Below are 17,368 nucleotides of genomic sequence, written 5' to 3' on the forward strand. Positions count from 1 at the left end.
ACAATAAAGTCACCTGACCAAATCACACAACAAATAAGTAGCTGATCTAGGTAGGATTCATACCCACATTGCCCAACTTTAAAATCTCATATTTTCCAGTTTTCCAAAGCACCATCTTACGATTAATTTATCAAGAGGGATGGCAGATTTCAAAATACTTTATAATATGAACTCTGATTTTCTTAATCTCTTTACTCATCTTTAAAATGTAGATACCACCTCATTAAAAGAGCATAAAATGACAAAATGCATATAAAGTGCTTCGTGCACAGTTTGAAATGCATGGTGTTCAAACTACAATCTCTCTTCCCTGTGACAAGAGACCAAACTCCTTTCATATTGAAGTAAGATAAAGACAAGAAACATTGTTTGTAGTGAAAATGTTGCTTCCTTATCAAAGGTAACAAGATATACTTTTCGGTGAATTCATAGTCATGTCACTAAGAGTGGACATATGTGAGAGGCAGAACCAGGACCAGAACCCATATTGTTTGACACCTTACTGATGTACTTCATACTATTATTACTTTAAGGATAAACAGTATAAACTTCTAACAGATTATTTACCTCTTTATCTTCAGTGTAATAATATATTAGAATTATTTCTAAATGGAGCTTATATTTATCTAAACTAAGATTAAGATACCAAGAGAATTTAGTTTAGTTATAAATTAAAGATGTGAAATAGGGGAAACTGTTAGATATGTGTGTTTTTTCAAGGAATATAAACAATGAGCAAGTCAACCCTTTATATTCAGCTTACTGATCCAATAAATACTTTTTTTTTTTTTTTTTTTTTAAAACAGAGTTTCACTCTTGTCACCCAGGGTGGAGTGCAGTGGCACGACCTAGGCTCACTGCAACCTCTGCCTCTCGGGTTCAAGTGATTCCCCTGCCTCACTCAGACTCCACAGTAGCTGGGATTACAGGTACCCACCACCACACCCAGCTAATTTTTTGTATTTTTAGCAGAGACAGGGTTTCACCGTGTTGGCCAGGCTGATCTCGAACTCCTGACCTCAGATGATCCACCCGCCTCGGCCTCCCAAAATGCTGGGATTACAAGCATGAGACACCGCACCCAGACCCAATAAATGATCTTAATGGTGGGTATCTGCCTTCACAGCAGAGCATCTGTTCCTACCAAGCTACTAATATATAACAACAGGCTTACTAGACATTATGAAAGCTGGCTCTCCAGAAAGATACCTGAAACATCTAGTCATTTAAAAGCTGAAGGTTAAAAAAAAAAAAAAAAAAAAAGGCTTTGGTTCCAATGATTAAACTTATGTATGTATATAATATTAATATTACATATAATGTATATGCCTAGGTGTATATTAACACATAAATCCAGGGAATATCCAAATCATAAGAAAACAGTGTAAACTGGATCACATCAAAGATGAGAGCTAAACAGAGTGTTTGTAAATGTAATTAAATAATACATGCTTTTAAATGATTGAATTATATTTCTTTAATTAGAAAACTACTTTAAATAAAGGTAAATTCATTTTGTTATAATTAGGATATTCTCACTTTAAACAGTATGAACAATACCATAGAGATTATCAGAGAATTGCAAAAAACCCAATAAACTTTGTTTTCCAAAAACCTTATGCATAGAATCTAGGTACTTAATTTTTTTTCTATTGGCTTCATGCAAACATTAGGACCAGTTAAAGCATACATGGCTGTGACAAGCAAAGAATGAACAAAGAAACTGACCAAACTTGGCATCACAGACTTAAAATATTTCAAATCCTCATCGTTATTTAGAATGAAAAATCCTTGACATTTCACCAAGAAGAATACCAAGGCTGAAGATGTAAAAATGAAGAATCAAGTCCTTTAACCCTTTATATCATATACTTGTTTAAGCATTTGATGATTTAGAGTTTTTAAAGTATACCAGTGTTAATTTTAGTTATAACATGAATTTAAAAAATAAAAAAATAGTGCATACATGTACGGCATAAAAAGTAAAAGCCTCCCTCACTACCACCAAGCCTTACTCTCTGGAATCAATCAGTATTAACTTTTGCTTTCAGTTTTTCTTGTGGTAGCCAATAGAATATCAAATAGTAGATTTTGATTTTATTTTTATGTATAAATTGAAAATCTAATGTATTTTTACCTTGTTATCCAAGGTGAATTTTTTCATAAGACAACATTATACTATTACCTGTTTTTAGGAATAGAAATATCTCCTTATGCTGTGGATTTCATAAAATGCTCATTCCTTTACATCCACATTACAACAGGCAGGAGTGAAGAAAACATCTCAGAGTTATCCACACTCCTGGGTACATTCACACCCTTTCCTTTCTTAGTACCCTTACCCTTGACCCACAGCCTCAGTTAGGACTACAGCCGATTAGAATTTCAGTCACCATTAAAAATTCTAGATTGCCAAGTAACTCATCAATTTCAGACTGTAATCACCCAATAGAAGGGAGTGAGGGAACCCTACAACCCAACCCCATCCCTCTCTTGGAACATACTACAACCCTCCCCTACTTCAATTTTCTTCATAACACATTGTCATCTGTCTCACCATATGTTTTATTTATTTGTGACTCTTAATAGAATACATGCTCCGTAAGGGAAGGATTTTTTCAACTTTGTTCACTCTCATATTCCCAGAGTCTAGAACACACCTGAAGTATGGTAGATGTTAAGTAAGTAAATACTTTTTTTTCTTTTGTTTTTTAACTCTATGCAATCTGGGAAAATTCTAGGTCCTTATTTTTTAGACCATTAACTGAGTTCCTTTTTTTTACCCTCAACCAGCCCATTGAAATTTGTGTATGTTAACTATAGAGAAAATATCTTCTTACATATCTCTCAGGAATAGTAAGAATTTTCTTACATTCTTTGAAGAATGAACTTTTTCCTATGAGGTTGATTGTTATTTTTGTTATTGTTTCTGTCAGTTCATATATGTCATTCATGCCATGTTATTGCTAAAATGTCTAGTTAGGCTCTTAATCCACTCACAGGTAATCAACAGTTTTTTGTCTGTTTGTAGACAGTTCTGCTTCCCTATTTGTTCTCTACTTCGAATGAGAGAAAACAGGATGGCAGGGGGTCAGTATCCAAGTAAGGACAGTTTTACTCTGATGGTAATAGTTTAGGGGATTTGACTCATAGATGAGTAATGTTCTATTTGTTTTCTTTTTTGCAATACCCCATTGTGGGAGAGAAGCATCACCTCCACTTCTATTCTTCTTTTTGAAGGTCCTAGTTTTCTCATGGGGGCCCTTCCTCAGGCAGGTCACCCTTTCATTTGTGGATTAATCTCTGGCTTTAGCCTGAAGGGGTTCCTCCTGTACCTTGTCTTCCCAGTGAAGATTAAGAAAGAGACCAGTTGTCCTTTTGTTCCTACTGCAGTTCTGAAATTTATTCTTTGACTACTACCACATCCCACTACTGCTTTTTATATTTTTTGATTCCAAGTTAGGGCTTCTCTGAGGTCTCCTGACTAGCCACTTGGACAGTGGTTTTCTCAGCTCTTTTTCCTTTCCATTTTCTTTCTACCTTCAAGGAATTCTTCAACATACCAACTTATGTTTTTGGAGCTCTTTCACATTTCTTGGAAAGACTATACTTTAAATCTTTTAGAAAGTGGGACTTGAAGATAGAGGAGATGAGCATTTGTGTGCTCAGTCCTCCTTTTTAAGAGGAACTGTGTGGCAGTTTTTGCTTAGAATTTAAGCTTAAAAAAAAGTCTTTGTGCTAAAAACAGCAAGCAACTAAAAAGAGAACATCCTCTTTTCTAAAAGTTCTTTCAGTTACTTCACCATCAGGAATGTCTTACAGGCTTTCTCTCTCCACAGATTCCAGCCTCTTGACATTTGGCATAGCTCCACTATTTTCTACCAGCTCTTCTGAACAACTTCTCCCCATTTCTCTTACTAGAAAAATAAGATGCAACAGGATTATCCACGGAAAGGTCATGGCCAGTTAAGCCATTTAACCAAACTGAAGAATTTCAGTCATTATTTTTTTGTTTTGTTTATTAAGTGGAGAAAGTTTATATGAAAGTTGATATATGCAAGTCAAGGAGTTTTTTGTTTGTTTGTTTGTTTGTTTTAGCTCATTAAAGGTGGCTATGGTTTTGTTAGACAAAATATCTGGCTTCTGCCAAAAGACTTATATATGTGCCATAATGACTAAAAAAAAATGACAAGAAAACTTCACTTAAATCCATTTTAATCCCTAACATTTGGTTCATTTTCAACATTCTGAAAAGTGATAAGTCATTTTCACTTATTATGAAATTTAATAAGAGTTGGGAAAATTACCAAACATTAGGGACAGGCCTTTAGATCTCTGTTCCTAAATATATCTTGAGTGAGGCTACATACCAAAAGAGATAAAGTAAATCAATGAAAACAATATACTTCTGCCTCCAATTAGAAAGCAAACGTTCAGGTTCTGTGTCAAAATGCATGCCCAAAGAGAAGACAAATATTAGAGAGATTTATTCAATTAATGGGCCACAAGAAGAGATACAGCTATACACCCCTCTGGTCAAGGTCGAGGCATCAAAGGTCTAGGCTTGCAGCCAGTGGATTCTTAAGGTTTGTCTGGAACAGCATACATCTTGATAGCCTCCAGAGAAGGCAGTTAATTTAAAGGTGATCCTCTTCACATAGATGTTTGGGTTGCCTAAAGTGCTCATGTGTGGCAGGGTTGGGTCGGGGAGTGATGATTCGTGAGTTTGGAACTAAGGGAGTAAACACGTCCCCTTCTCTAAAGCTTGTGGCTGAGTGTAGCTAATTATCTAGTCCTTCCTTCCTTCCTTCCTTCCTTCCCAGACCTGGTAGTCATTACAGAGCCATGATGGTCACAAGCAAATATAGTCATAATTCTGATAGATTGGTAACAAAAAATATTAGAGAAATTCTTCCTTTTTTAAGGAATGTTAAGTGTATCTATTTCACCCATACATTACGCAAGCAAAGAGTTACATGCATATAAACAACAAGCTGGAAAATAATAAATTCACATAATTGTACCAAAGGATGTCCAGCTTCTGTCCCTATCTTGCATAGAAAAACTGTTTACTCAATGTGAATACTTGAGGGCTACTTGACCCAGAGTGTTACATCCTCTTTGGAAGATGCAGATTTATTTTTTCATGGATACGTACGAAAGTTATGGTGTTTTACACCACAACTGTGACAGAAGTGGTGGTTGTCCCCAAAATTTCATCAACCTTATCTCCTGTAACAGAAGCTTACAGCCTCTCTCTAGAGCTCTAACTTCTCAATTCTGATCTCCATAAAATTTAGGAGTTAGAGAAACTGGCTATTTGGTAGGCAGTATTAGAAAAGATGCCTTTCTAGAGTTCAGAATTGGACCTTTTGATTGCATTTTTTCTTATAGGAAAAAAAATCAATGAAAGTTAAAATGAAATGATATCACTAATACTATTGATCGAATGTCTTTAGATGGCTGCCTCAGCATCTAAGAATTTATGATACTGTTATCTATGTAAAAAAGAATGTACAATAAATTTAAAGGCCAAATTTGTTTCAAATATTAAGATCATCTGTGTTGCCATATATTGCAACTTTAAAAGCACTTCATGTATCTAAAATACCTTCTCATACAAATTTTCAGTTAATCTTCCAGTGTGTCTGGCAGAGAGCATGTTATTATTTTCATATGTCAAATGGTGCCATTGCAACAGAAAGTGTAAATGGCTTGTCCAAGTTTATTCAGTCAATAAGGAAATGCCTTCCTTTACATAGCTAGTGAGGCTCTCTACCTGCCCTTATGTTCCTAGCTTCTTCCATCCTCATTTATGTGTGTTCAAATTCTTATTATCTTTCATATTCCCAGCTCACATACTTCACCTTTCATGAAGATAGCTCTAATATCCCCCACTAATTGTGATGGTTTCTTCCTTTGACCCTATAACACTTCATCTCTCTTCCTACCACAGGTAAACTGATTTGGAATCGGAATGATTGGCTTCTGTTTGGGAATATACTATCTGGGTGATCCTCACAACTAAACTAACTATAGTAACTACTTGAATGCCAGTTTCCTCATTGGTATAATAGAGAAGAAACACAAAATCATAGGAAGTTTAATTTTAATAAAACAAAGGACTCTGTGAACTGAAAAGCCCTATACAAACTTACTTTTTTTTTTTTTTTTTTTGAGACAGAGTCTTGCTTTGCTCTGTTGCCCAGGCTGGAATGCAGTGGCGAGATCTTGGCTCACTGCAAGTTCCGCCTCCCCGGTTCAGGCCATGCTCCTGCTTCAGCCTCCCTAGTAGCTGGGACTACAAGCGCCCGCCACCATGCTTGGCTAATTTTTTGTATTTTTAGTAGGGACGGGGTTTCACTGTGTTAGCCAGGATGGTCTCAGTCTCCTGACCTCGTGATCTGCCCGCCTCAGCCTCCCAAAGTGCTGGGATTACAGGCATGAGCCACCGCGCCCGGCCCAAAGTTACTTTTTATAGAAATAAATATATAGATGTTCTTTTTATGTGCAACTTGTATTTCCCCTATTTATGGTTGAGAGAAGACTGCATATCTAACAAATATTTGATTCTCCCATAGCATTCAATAATGCTTTGTAACTAGGCATTTGATACAAATTAGTACAATGAACCATCAAATGTGTATCATATTAATTGAGGTAACTTTCAAAAAGTAGAAAGCTCATCACTACCTGCTAAATGTGTAAGGCTAAAATCTGACTTCAACCTATCTCCAATCTCATTGCCCATTTCTTTTCCAACACCCTAGCTAACCTACATTTATTCTTGACTCCCTAAAATATACTCTGTACTTTTGTAGCTCCAAGTTTGGGCCCAAATCATTACACTCTTTGATGTCCTATATCTATTGAAATAGTGCCCATCCTTATATGCCCAGCTCAAATGCCATTTTCCCCATGAAGTTTTCCTTAATCTCATCCCCTGGAAATGGGCACTTTCTACTCTGAAGTCCATATTTATTCATATCTCTCACAGCTCTTATAATCTGGTCACATATATTATATTTTCTTGTGCATGTATTATCTTGTGATTTTTAATCTATTAAGATCAACATTCACATTTTAGTTATCTTTATATCTCACCAAACATATAACAGAATATCTTCCACATAGTAGGTATTCAAATAATAACTGTCTTTCTTACATTGGGTGTAGAAATAACATATACAGCTTAAATTTCCAGCTGCATATTTCTGCCTTGTAAATTGCCACAAAACCAAGACAAATCCAAACACTATAAAATGATCATCTATCATTTGAAGTCATTATTACTTCACATTCCTATAAGGAGAGTATAATATGGGGAGAAATATATTTTACCAAGGCTTAAAAAGCTACATGTATATATGTATATATAAAAACATATGTATATGTATATATTGTATATATAAACATATGTATATGTATATATGTGTATATATATACATATGTATATGTATATATGTGTATATATATAAACTACTTATAATCTGATTTCTTCCATAAGTCAAACGCAGCATATTCTTATTAACTGTAGTTTTATAAGTAAATGATTATTTATTTGAAAAGTTAAATTACTCAATATTACTTTTGTTTAAAAAAGTAAAAGTTACTTTAGAAAACAACCAAAAGTTGACATATTTTAAATTTGCATCATTTTTCATAAGTATCCACATTAACATAAATTACCAATGATCATCATTATTGTTATTATCATGATAGATTTCATTTATAACAAAAGTATACAAGCTTCACGTCTCAGGGATATTTAAATCACATAATCCTTCACTGCCTGCTGTCAGTTACTTCCTGGGCTGTTTGCAGATGTAATGCACAGATAGCCCACTAACAGTTGTCCTCCAGACAGGCTAAATGATTTCTGTGCCTTCTCATTAAGTAGAGGCTATTAGATCTCTTAAAAAAAGGAATCCCTCATATTCTCTTAGAGCCTAAACCTCTTCTCTATTTATATGCTGATCACTACCTACTAAATGTGGAAAGCCAAAGTCTGACTCTAACCTATCTCCAACCTCACTGCCCATTTCTTTATACCATCTTCACTGTTTTATTTCTTAATGCCAGAGAATTTCTGAGTTTTTAAAAATGCTTTGTATCTTCTTGTCTCTTCCCCTAAAAAAAAAAAAAAAACTCTGAATCTCTACCTATTAAAATGCTACATTTTTCCAGGCCTTTTCATGCTGAACTAATATTAATAAAGTCAGTTAACTTGCTGAGAACTACTCTTCTATCCTCAATCTGAGTAAACAAACTTGTACTCATCTATATCACAATTAACCTTTTTATAATTTGATGAGTCAGGAAGTATTACCCAGCTAACCCTTGGAAACATAAGGCTACCCAGATTCAAGCCTAGGCGATATAAACTGTCATCTGAGAAGTCACCCATACATTCTGAACCTGCTCTAACAACTTCTTCATTTTGTGAAATGATTTAATACTGTTATTAAGGACTCTCAACATGCCCTCATTTGATATATCAGAATTACTAGCAGGGAAAAGGGATGTGGAGATTAAAAAACTCTATTCAGTTTTAAGTTAAAATTGTATTCAGAATTTGAAAACACTGTCCACGTTTTTTTCTAACACAAATATAAATAACATTTACGAATACCAAAATTTTGATAGGTAGGAACACCAATGTAAAAGTTAAAGCAATATCATTGTATGCTAAATAACAGTGTGGGTCTTAAATACAGAGTGAAATGAGTAGATGCCCAGCATCTTTCAATCAATTTATATTTGTCTTATATGTCAAATTTTCAGAAATTGTGGCAATGTTTGAGGCTTCTGGTCAGGGAAATGTTAAAAAAAAATTACAACTGGCAGAAAACAAAACGAACGAAGGAGGGGAGAATCCAGAGAAAGACAATGCCATCATGTCATATATGTGTTTAGTTAAGCATCATTTGTATAAGATGATGATATGGCTGAAGAGTATGGACTCAGTGAATAAATGCACTTACCTCCGTTAAATGAGGATTGGGATTAAAACCACAGAGACTACAGACAGTGGTTTGACACTCAGTGCATGTGTTAAAATTGGCCTTTTCTGGAACATGCAACAGAAGTTCAGTGGTATTGCAAAGAGGACAGATGGTTTTAGGGAGGTCTTGTGAAGGAGGCTGTTTTGCAGATGGAGACACTGTTGGTGGCTGCAGAGGTTTTCCAGATCCTGTTTGGCTTACTGGTTTTGTAGATTGCTGAGCCGAGGGCTTTGCTGGGCTAGGCTGTTGAGCTGAGGGTTTTGCTGAGCCAGGCTGTTGAGATGGGGGTTTTGCTGAGCCAGGCTGTTGAGGTGGGGGCTTTGCTGAGCCAGGCTGTTGAGGTGGGGGCTTTGCTGAGCCAGGCTGTTGAGGTGGGGGCTTTGCTGAGCCAGGCTGTTGAGGTGGGGGCTTTGCTGGGCCAGGCTGTTGAGGTGGGAGCTTTGCTGGGCCAGGCAGTTGTGAAGGAGGCTTTGTTGGGCCAGTCTGCTGGGCAGAAGTCTTTCCGGGTCCTGCCTGTTGAGCTGGAATCTTTCCTGGCCCAGGCTGCTGAACTGGAGTCTTTGTAGGCCCAGGTGCCTTAGCTGGAGACTGTAGCCCAGGTTGTTGAGCTAGGGGTTTTGGTGTCCCCACCTGCTGGGTTGGAGGCTTTGCTGGCCCTGGCTGTTGAGCTGGAGTCTTTCCAACTCCAGGAGGCTGAGCTAGAGCCTTTGGCCCAGGCTGCTCCGATGAAGGCTTCTCTGACCCAGTCTGCTGAGCTGGAGGCTTAGCAGGACCAAGAGGCTGAGCTGGAGGCTTTGTTGTCCCTGGTGGCTGGACTGGGGGTTTCACTGTCCCTGGTTGTTGAGCCAGTGGCTTTGTTAGCCCTGAGGGCTGAGCTGGGGGCTTTGCAGGACCAGGCTGTGATTTTTCATGTCCAGGCTGCTGTGCTGGAGGTTTTCCAGGAGTTGGTTGCTGAATAGGTGGTTTGGATGGGCTTTGCAGTGAGGGTTTAACTGATTCTCCCCTTACTATGTCTGCCTGTTTAGTCTGAGGCCTGGATGCATCTCGTTGAAGTGGCAATTTTGCATGGTCTGTCTGAGGAGTCTGGGCAGGACCCTGAATTGGCTTTCCTGTACCTGGAGGTTGCGATTTAATTTTTTCTGGTTGTTGAGAAGATATTGATTTGGGAGTGCCATCCTGCTGAAGTGGATCCCTACCAGGTCTTTGCTGCTTAGGAACCGGCTTGGGTGGCTGTTGTTGTAAAGGAGGTTTTATGATTCCTTCAGGTTTTCCTTGCTCCTTCTGAACCACTTTTTGTTTCTTGGTGGTTTCTTCCTGGGATGCCTCAGAGTCTGATATCAAATCAAAAGGGTTGAATTTATTTACAACAGAGGAAACAGCACTTAAAGGGTTAACCTCTGAGAGGAAGCCAGGCATCATACTAGACTTGTGCTCTTCCTTTAAATCAGTTCTGGACTTTGATTCTTTCAAGCTAATAGTGGAAGGACTCCTCCCAGGCAATTTCTGCTCTGACCTGAAAGTGTCTGTAGTTCTACTTTTACTGAGACCAGGTTGAGCTGGACGCCCAGGGTCCGGGGGTCTTCCTGATTGCTTTGGAGGATGACTACTATCCAACTCTTGTTTCCTAGAAGAGTAAAAAAAAAAAAAAAAAAAAAAAAATCAAGTGAAAATAATGGAAATTATTTCAAATCAAAGTAATACAAAAAACCTATTGCTTATATCTTCAAAATTATGAATGTATAAATATAACTAGAACCCATTTTTGTAGCATCCTTTAAGTGATCATAAAACTTTTAATGCTTTTTCTTCTTTCTTTAAATGGGTAGAGATTTTCAACAAGCAAGTGAAGAAAAAAAAACTTGCTGAGTGATAAAAATTAAAATATATAATTAGAAAATACTTATAATAAAAGTAATTTACCTTTGCACTTAATAGAATCTGGCCTTAAAACTTAACTAAATATAGGTTTAAATTAAAACCTCAATAAATCAATACAAAGTCATATTATAAGGCATACATGTTCACAGAGTGTATTTTTTTCTTTTTATCAAAAGTTATGGTCTTTTGATATAAGAAAGTCTTCCAAATGCTAGCAGCATTGAGAATTAAAAATATTCATTTTTAAATATAGGAGTCTGCTGAGACTTTTTAAAAATTTCATTTTGAGAATTTACATGAACTAAATAGGGAATACAATGTGAAATAAGGGGAGTTTCTGATAATGGAGTTTACATGATGCTTTCCCAGGAATGCTAAAAAGTTTATAATCTATTTAATTTTACTTGGGCTTCTAGTGATCCAGGTCACTGGCCAGGAGAGACTGGGACACAGATGTGGGCACCTAAAATCATGACAGTCCCAGAGAGTGACTGGGGATTATCCCCATGCCTCCATCTAGAAAGGCACCATTCATCAAATATTATCCTTATGAAACATTACAGAAAGAGAATTTCTACATTCATTATTTAGACATTCTTGAGGAACAACCCCATCTTTATTATTGAAGATCAGTGTTATCTTTTTTAAAAAATAACTGATTATTAACCCGAAATTTTTATGGGAAGCATAATAGATGCTTAAATCATCTTGAGATATATCTTGGTATCCATATATCTTACTCAGTGTTTGCTACACTATCTCTTAATGCCATTGATTGATTATTAGTAATCTAATTTATTATTGACATTGAGATTAAATGTAGCAAGTAGTTAATTTTCAAGATATATCTTAATTCATAGACAAATATACAAGACATTTTTAAAAACAGCCTTGGAAACATGATACATTTTAAATGACTATGGTTAAATAATTAAAATAGGAGTTTCTTATTTTTTATATATCTATTGTTTTAGCCAAAAGTCATATTAAATACAGAAACTTTTAAAATAATTCATACTTTAACTTTTAAAATAATTCATACTTTAGTGATAAAGTTGCAGCTAAAAGAATATTCTGAATTAGAATTATGGAGAAAATCATATTATAAGTATTTTATTTGATATATGAGGCTTTTTAAATTTTGAAAAATGTTTCTTTTTAATTAAAGGAAACAAGAATAAAGCAACTTAGTAGCACCTACAATATAATATCAGAATAAAGATTTATAGGTTCTAATTGGGTTTACCAAAATTTACCTGCTAATGACACAGACTACAAATATTTTATTTCATATTCAATACTTCTTATGAATTAACTTTTTCCAAATTTCCTGACATAGAAATTTGAGTACAGGTCAGGATGTAAGAGATAGCAGAAAGAAGCAAAGAAGCATTACTTCTAGGTAGCAAGCACTTAGAAGAAAAGAAAATAATCTATAAATGGCAACGTATGCATAAAATGATTTTCTGGTAAAAGACAAATAAGTAGATTCTGAATTTTTGAAATTTCCTCCAAGGAAAAGTTTACAAAAATATATATATTCTACCATGTCTCTCAAGGCTTTACTTAAACAGAACTAAAAGTGTTACCCTAGTTAATTCCAATAGTTCCAAGCTAGCTCTTAAAATGGACTGCTACATATTTCCATTTGGAGAAAATCATTCTGAACATTTCTTTATAGGTACACTATTCAGACCTTGACATTATTCTATAAATCTTCTATATTTACTTAATATATTGTACCATTCCCTTGAACAGCACATGCTTAGGGCTGATTACAGGTATGGCAATCCTATGAGTAATTATTAGGCATTTTATTTAAATAACTTCCCTGTACAGAGTCCTATAAATCTAACTTTAAGCAGAGTACCAAAAAAAATCTACCTTAATTATACTAAATTTTTCTCTCTTGAAAATACTACTAAACTTATTTTAATCATTGTTTTAATATTTCACTTAATCCATCATATTTGTAAAACAACAAAAAATAAACTTCATGAATGTCAAATATTTGTGATAATCAGAAACAGCAGAATTGAAAGCAAGCTGCTTGCACCAGGAATTATAATTGCATGTACTTCCTACAAATATAAGTTGTACTTTACTATAGAATCCCCATCAGAAAATAGGCATACAACCCTAAAGACTGTCTTATAATTTAAACTTAGTTGCTATAACTATGTAAATAAAAGTAAAACACAGAGATCTTTGAGTGGGAAATGGAAAGAAAATCAAGAGAAAAAACTGTCAATACCAAACAAAAATGTAAAGGTGCTGCTGTCTTTTGGTGAAATTTTGTTAGGCATAACAGTTTTACTGTTAAAAAGAAAAGTGATTAAAATGCAATCTCTGCCTTGTATACTAGACTGTGAACTCCTAGAGAGAAAGGATATATTTGACTTATCTTTGCATCATTAGAACCAAGTCTGGCAACTAGTAGATGAGCATTAATATTTGATGAATTAATGAATAAGTGGATGATTAACAATGAGTGAACCAAGGAATAAATATATCATGTATTCGTTTTACTTTAATGTTTCTTGAATTGCTTTCACTTAAAATTCTTCTACAGGCCTTGAGATATAAATGGATAAATTTCATATTCTTTTTAGAACCTGGATTTGGCCTGCACCTTTAGGAAGAAGCCCAGTAGGGGAGGCTGAAAGTAGTAAAGAAAATAATCAGTTCAGTCAGAATTCTTATTAAATATTCTACTAATCAGAGAATTTTTTTCAATAAAGCCCTTCTCATATGATATATCTGTAACTGTAAATAGAAATGGTAGAAAAAGTAATGAAATTGCACTTCTCTGGGTCTACAATGAACAAAAAATCCACAAGCATTTCATTTGTAACCTGTCTTCTACTGCTAGCTTGTAACTACTTATATTTGGTACTACACCTCCCTTTTCATTTCACTATTGTCATCCTTGGATTAGAATTTTTCTTTCAAATGTTAGCAGAAAACAAAAGGTTTCCCCTAAGATGAGGAAAACATATATGCAAAATGTAGGAATGTAAAAGCATCTGAGATAATAAAATCTTTCATAAATGGAACACAACAATGACACTTGACAGTGCTGAGTCACATAAAATTTTATAATATTAGAAATATAAGCAACTTTGGGACTATCTGTTAATTTTTATATATTATATAAATAAATGAATATCTATGCATTTATGCTCTAAGTCCCAGGATATAGGGACTAAGAGAAGCAAAGTGACTAATTCAAGGTCATAAAACTAGTTAGTCACAGAAATCTGGTATCCTCACTCTTGGTTTGTGGGCAGAGGAGGTGGTTTACACCCCATTTAACTGATTTTTCCACATGTAGAAGAAAACTGACACATCAAAATAACCCAAAAACAATGTACAATTCAACAATTTGTCTGTAGCCATCGGTGACAGTGTCACCCATTGCTGATACCGATATTGCCACTCTTTATATTTGTAGGGTTCGTGTAAATTACAACTCAAAAACATTCATCTCAACTTTTAATTGATCCTCAATGGACTCTCTAAGACAGGTGAGATAGGTATTAGTAGCCTTATTTAAAGGCAAGGAACATGAGACACATTGATTGAGAAGTATTTGTAATTTGCTATGAGTTGGTTAAAATCAATAGGATAAAAACCCATGCTCTCAATCTTTATTTTTAAAATTCTATGTTCAATTCACACCACTTAAATGCTTAAAACTTCAAATAATTTGTGTATGCCGTCCTATATTAATTAAATTTACATAACTCTATAACTTTAAAAGTCTAAGTGAAAAACCAAATGTTTCTTTGGTAATCATATATAGGGAAAATAACTTTTAAAAAGTTATGTACCTTTTATAGAAATCTTTCAGTAAAATGTAAGAGTAAGTTGCAAAGGTCAGAAAATTATTATTTATTTTTTAGTATTTGGATGAAGTTTTCACCAATACTGTTTGGGCCATACACTAACTATTGATAAGATTTCCACCATAATAAAATTATCAATAGAGAGCTTTAAAAGTATACTGATACAAATACTGCATGAAGCAACAGTTTTATAGGTGGAAATAATGTTTCTCAGCCACCTTCTAAACAGAAGAAAAGTTAGAAATCTAGAAATCAAAGATCTCAATGTAACTGGTATTAGTAACCAGCATGATAGACCTGTTGCTTGTGCCTCTTAGGAAAAAATATAAAAGATCTGGCACACAGTTCTAAAAGGCTAATAAAAGTATCATACCTTGTTATTATCCTGTGAAAGTCTACTGAATGAACACTAAATTTGTTCTTGTCAAGTTTTCATCAAGTAGAGGAAAACAGTACATATCATAAACTGGATAAGAGAACAAGAAAGACTTTTTCCAAATAGCCCCATAGATTACTAGTTTAAAAACACAGAAAAACATATTTAACATAAAGGGGCTAGTTTTCACTAGTACTAGTAGTTTCAAGATAAACAGACTTTTTACCTGGTAGATTTTAAGCATTTAAGATTTTATGTGAAAATATTGTCACTATCCATAAAACATTTTACATTTCTCCTATAATTATTTGGCAAAATTATGCTTACGTGATAGTGACCAAGTTAATTTTTTTTTATTTTATAAAGTGGAGGATAAGGATCTACACCTATATATCCAGGTCTATCGTGCTTACAGTATCTCAAATGAAAAATTGTAGGTTTGCCTTCAGTTGTCATAAAAGAGGAATTGTTTCAGAACCACGGACAGAAAACTGTTCTCTATTAGAGAGTGCAAAGTTAAAGGGTTTGTTTACAATAAGAAAGGCAAGGCAGGCACAATGATTATACCCCTCTTAGTACTCTAATTAGAAAACAACTAATCTATTGGGATGAAGGAAAATGGAGAGTTACAGGCGGAAATGAATATATTCATATTACTGATTAGCTCTTATACTTGCCTATGCAAGTTGCCATTTATTTGCTTTGTTTTTAAAAGTATGTATTGAAAATTATTTTCTAAGGTAATAAAATTCACATGTTCTTCCCTAAACTGAAGGCCACTTTTGCATAAAACAGAGCAGTGGCTTAAAAATAGCATATGCTAATTTAGAAATATATGTACAGCACCTGCTCTGCTGTGACCAAACCATCTGTCTAATGCCACACATATTTTAGGGTTCCTCAATGAATATAAAAGGTATATTCATTCTATTCCGTCTACATAAACAGCTTCTGCTCTCCTCTGGGGGTGGGGTGGCAAGAGAGGACAAATCACCTACAAGGGGATTAAAGTTACAGAAATATTTAGACATCATTCACAGAGAAAAAGACCCCTCAATGGCCAAGAGGTTTAAACAGAGACAGGTAAACACCCAGCTCTATCCATTTCCTAACACGTCCGTGTTGTATTAATGGAAGACTTCCAGATTAGTAAAACACTGGAGGGCGTCTCTCCACGCCATCCTAGAGGGGAAGGGCTCCAAAAGGCCAAAAATCACAACCTAAAATCACAGTTCCAAGAATGTAACCCTTGACTATCCCACCAGAAACTCTACAATGCATCATTTTTATTCCGCCCATCACAAGGCTTAGGATCTCTCTACGGCCACCCCACTGGGGAGAATAAAATGAACGGAGGCGACATATATGTACTGCCGTGCTGGCACATACAGGCTGGCACATATGTGCACGGGAAGCTGTACATATATGCCCGGACATATACATCATGCTGTGCATGCCTGTGCATGGAAGGCGACTCCGCAGCGGCCGGGGGGACGCTTCCCTTGGGCAGCCCCTGCGCCCTTGACATGACAGCGGCGATCTGTCTCCTCTCCTCTTCGCTCAGCTGGCTCAAATCCGCCTCCATGCCGGCCGGGATCGCGGTGTGCGAGGGGCTCCCCGCCCCGCTAGCTCCTCCTCCAGCCGCTGCGGCCGCCGCCAGCCCTTCGGGGAGCCCTTCCCCTTCCAAGCTCGCCTCGTTGCCCATGGCTCAGGGAGACTCGGGGCCGCCGCGCTCCCTCCTCGCGCCGCGTCCCAGTCGAGAAGCCCGCGGCCAGGGGAGCAGTCAGAGCCGGGGTCCGCCTCGGGGCGTGCAGGCAGTCGAGTCCCTGGACTCCAGACCAGGCACTGCCGCCCGGAACGCCAGGCAGGGGTTAGTCCCGCTCGCAGGTAACGCCCGCTGCCGGTGCCTCCTCCATGTTGGACAGCGCCAGGCAACCTTTGCTAAAGACACCTCCCGGACGCCGCCTCGGCGCCCGGAGCCGGGGAGAAGCAGATCTGAGCGGTGCCAGCCGGGCGCCGTCCGCCCCTCCCACCGCGCACCGCCTCCTCGCCCGCGCCCTCTCAGTGCGCAGGCGCCTCTCCGAACAGGTGATGCCCGCGGCCCACGCCCACCCCATCCTGCGTCGCTCCGGATCCTTCCTCGCTCTCAGCACCGATTTAAAGGAGCCCAGTGAACGCTCGGCTAAAAACAGGGAAGAAACAGGCGACGTTTCTTTCAGGCATATTTCAGGATGCCTCACTTGAGTTTTAGCTTACTAGAC

At 36.7% G+C, this 17,368-nt stretch overlaps 1 protein-coding gene across 1 annotated transcript in view; it reads right to left on the bottom strand.

Moving 5' to 3' along the window:
- Nucleotides 1–17,168, bottom strand: part of PCLO (piccolo presynaptic cytomatrix protein) — a 412,549-nt gene extending 395,381 nt beyond the window's left edge. The window contains exons 1-2 of the mRNA XM_001160384.8: nt 16,565–17,168; nt 8,985–10,629 (exon numbers count right to left, since the gene is read on the bottom strand). Of these exons, the coding sequence (XP_001160384.5) occupies nt 8,985–10,629; nt 16,565–16,812 (1,893 nt within the window). The 5' untranslated portion in view covers nt 16,813–17,168. The remainder of the gene's footprint in view (nt 1–8,984; nt 10,630–16,564) is intronic.
- Nucleotides 17,169–17,368: the final 200 nt, after the last annotated feature.

This window comes from Pan troglodytes, chromosome 6, assembly GCF_028858775.2.
Source record: "Pan troglodytes isolate AG18354 chromosome 6, NHGRI_mPanTro3-v2.0_pri, whole genome shotgun sequence".
Lineage (NCBI taxonomy): Eukaryota > Metazoa > Chordata > Mammalia > Primates > Hominidae > Pan > Pan troglodytes.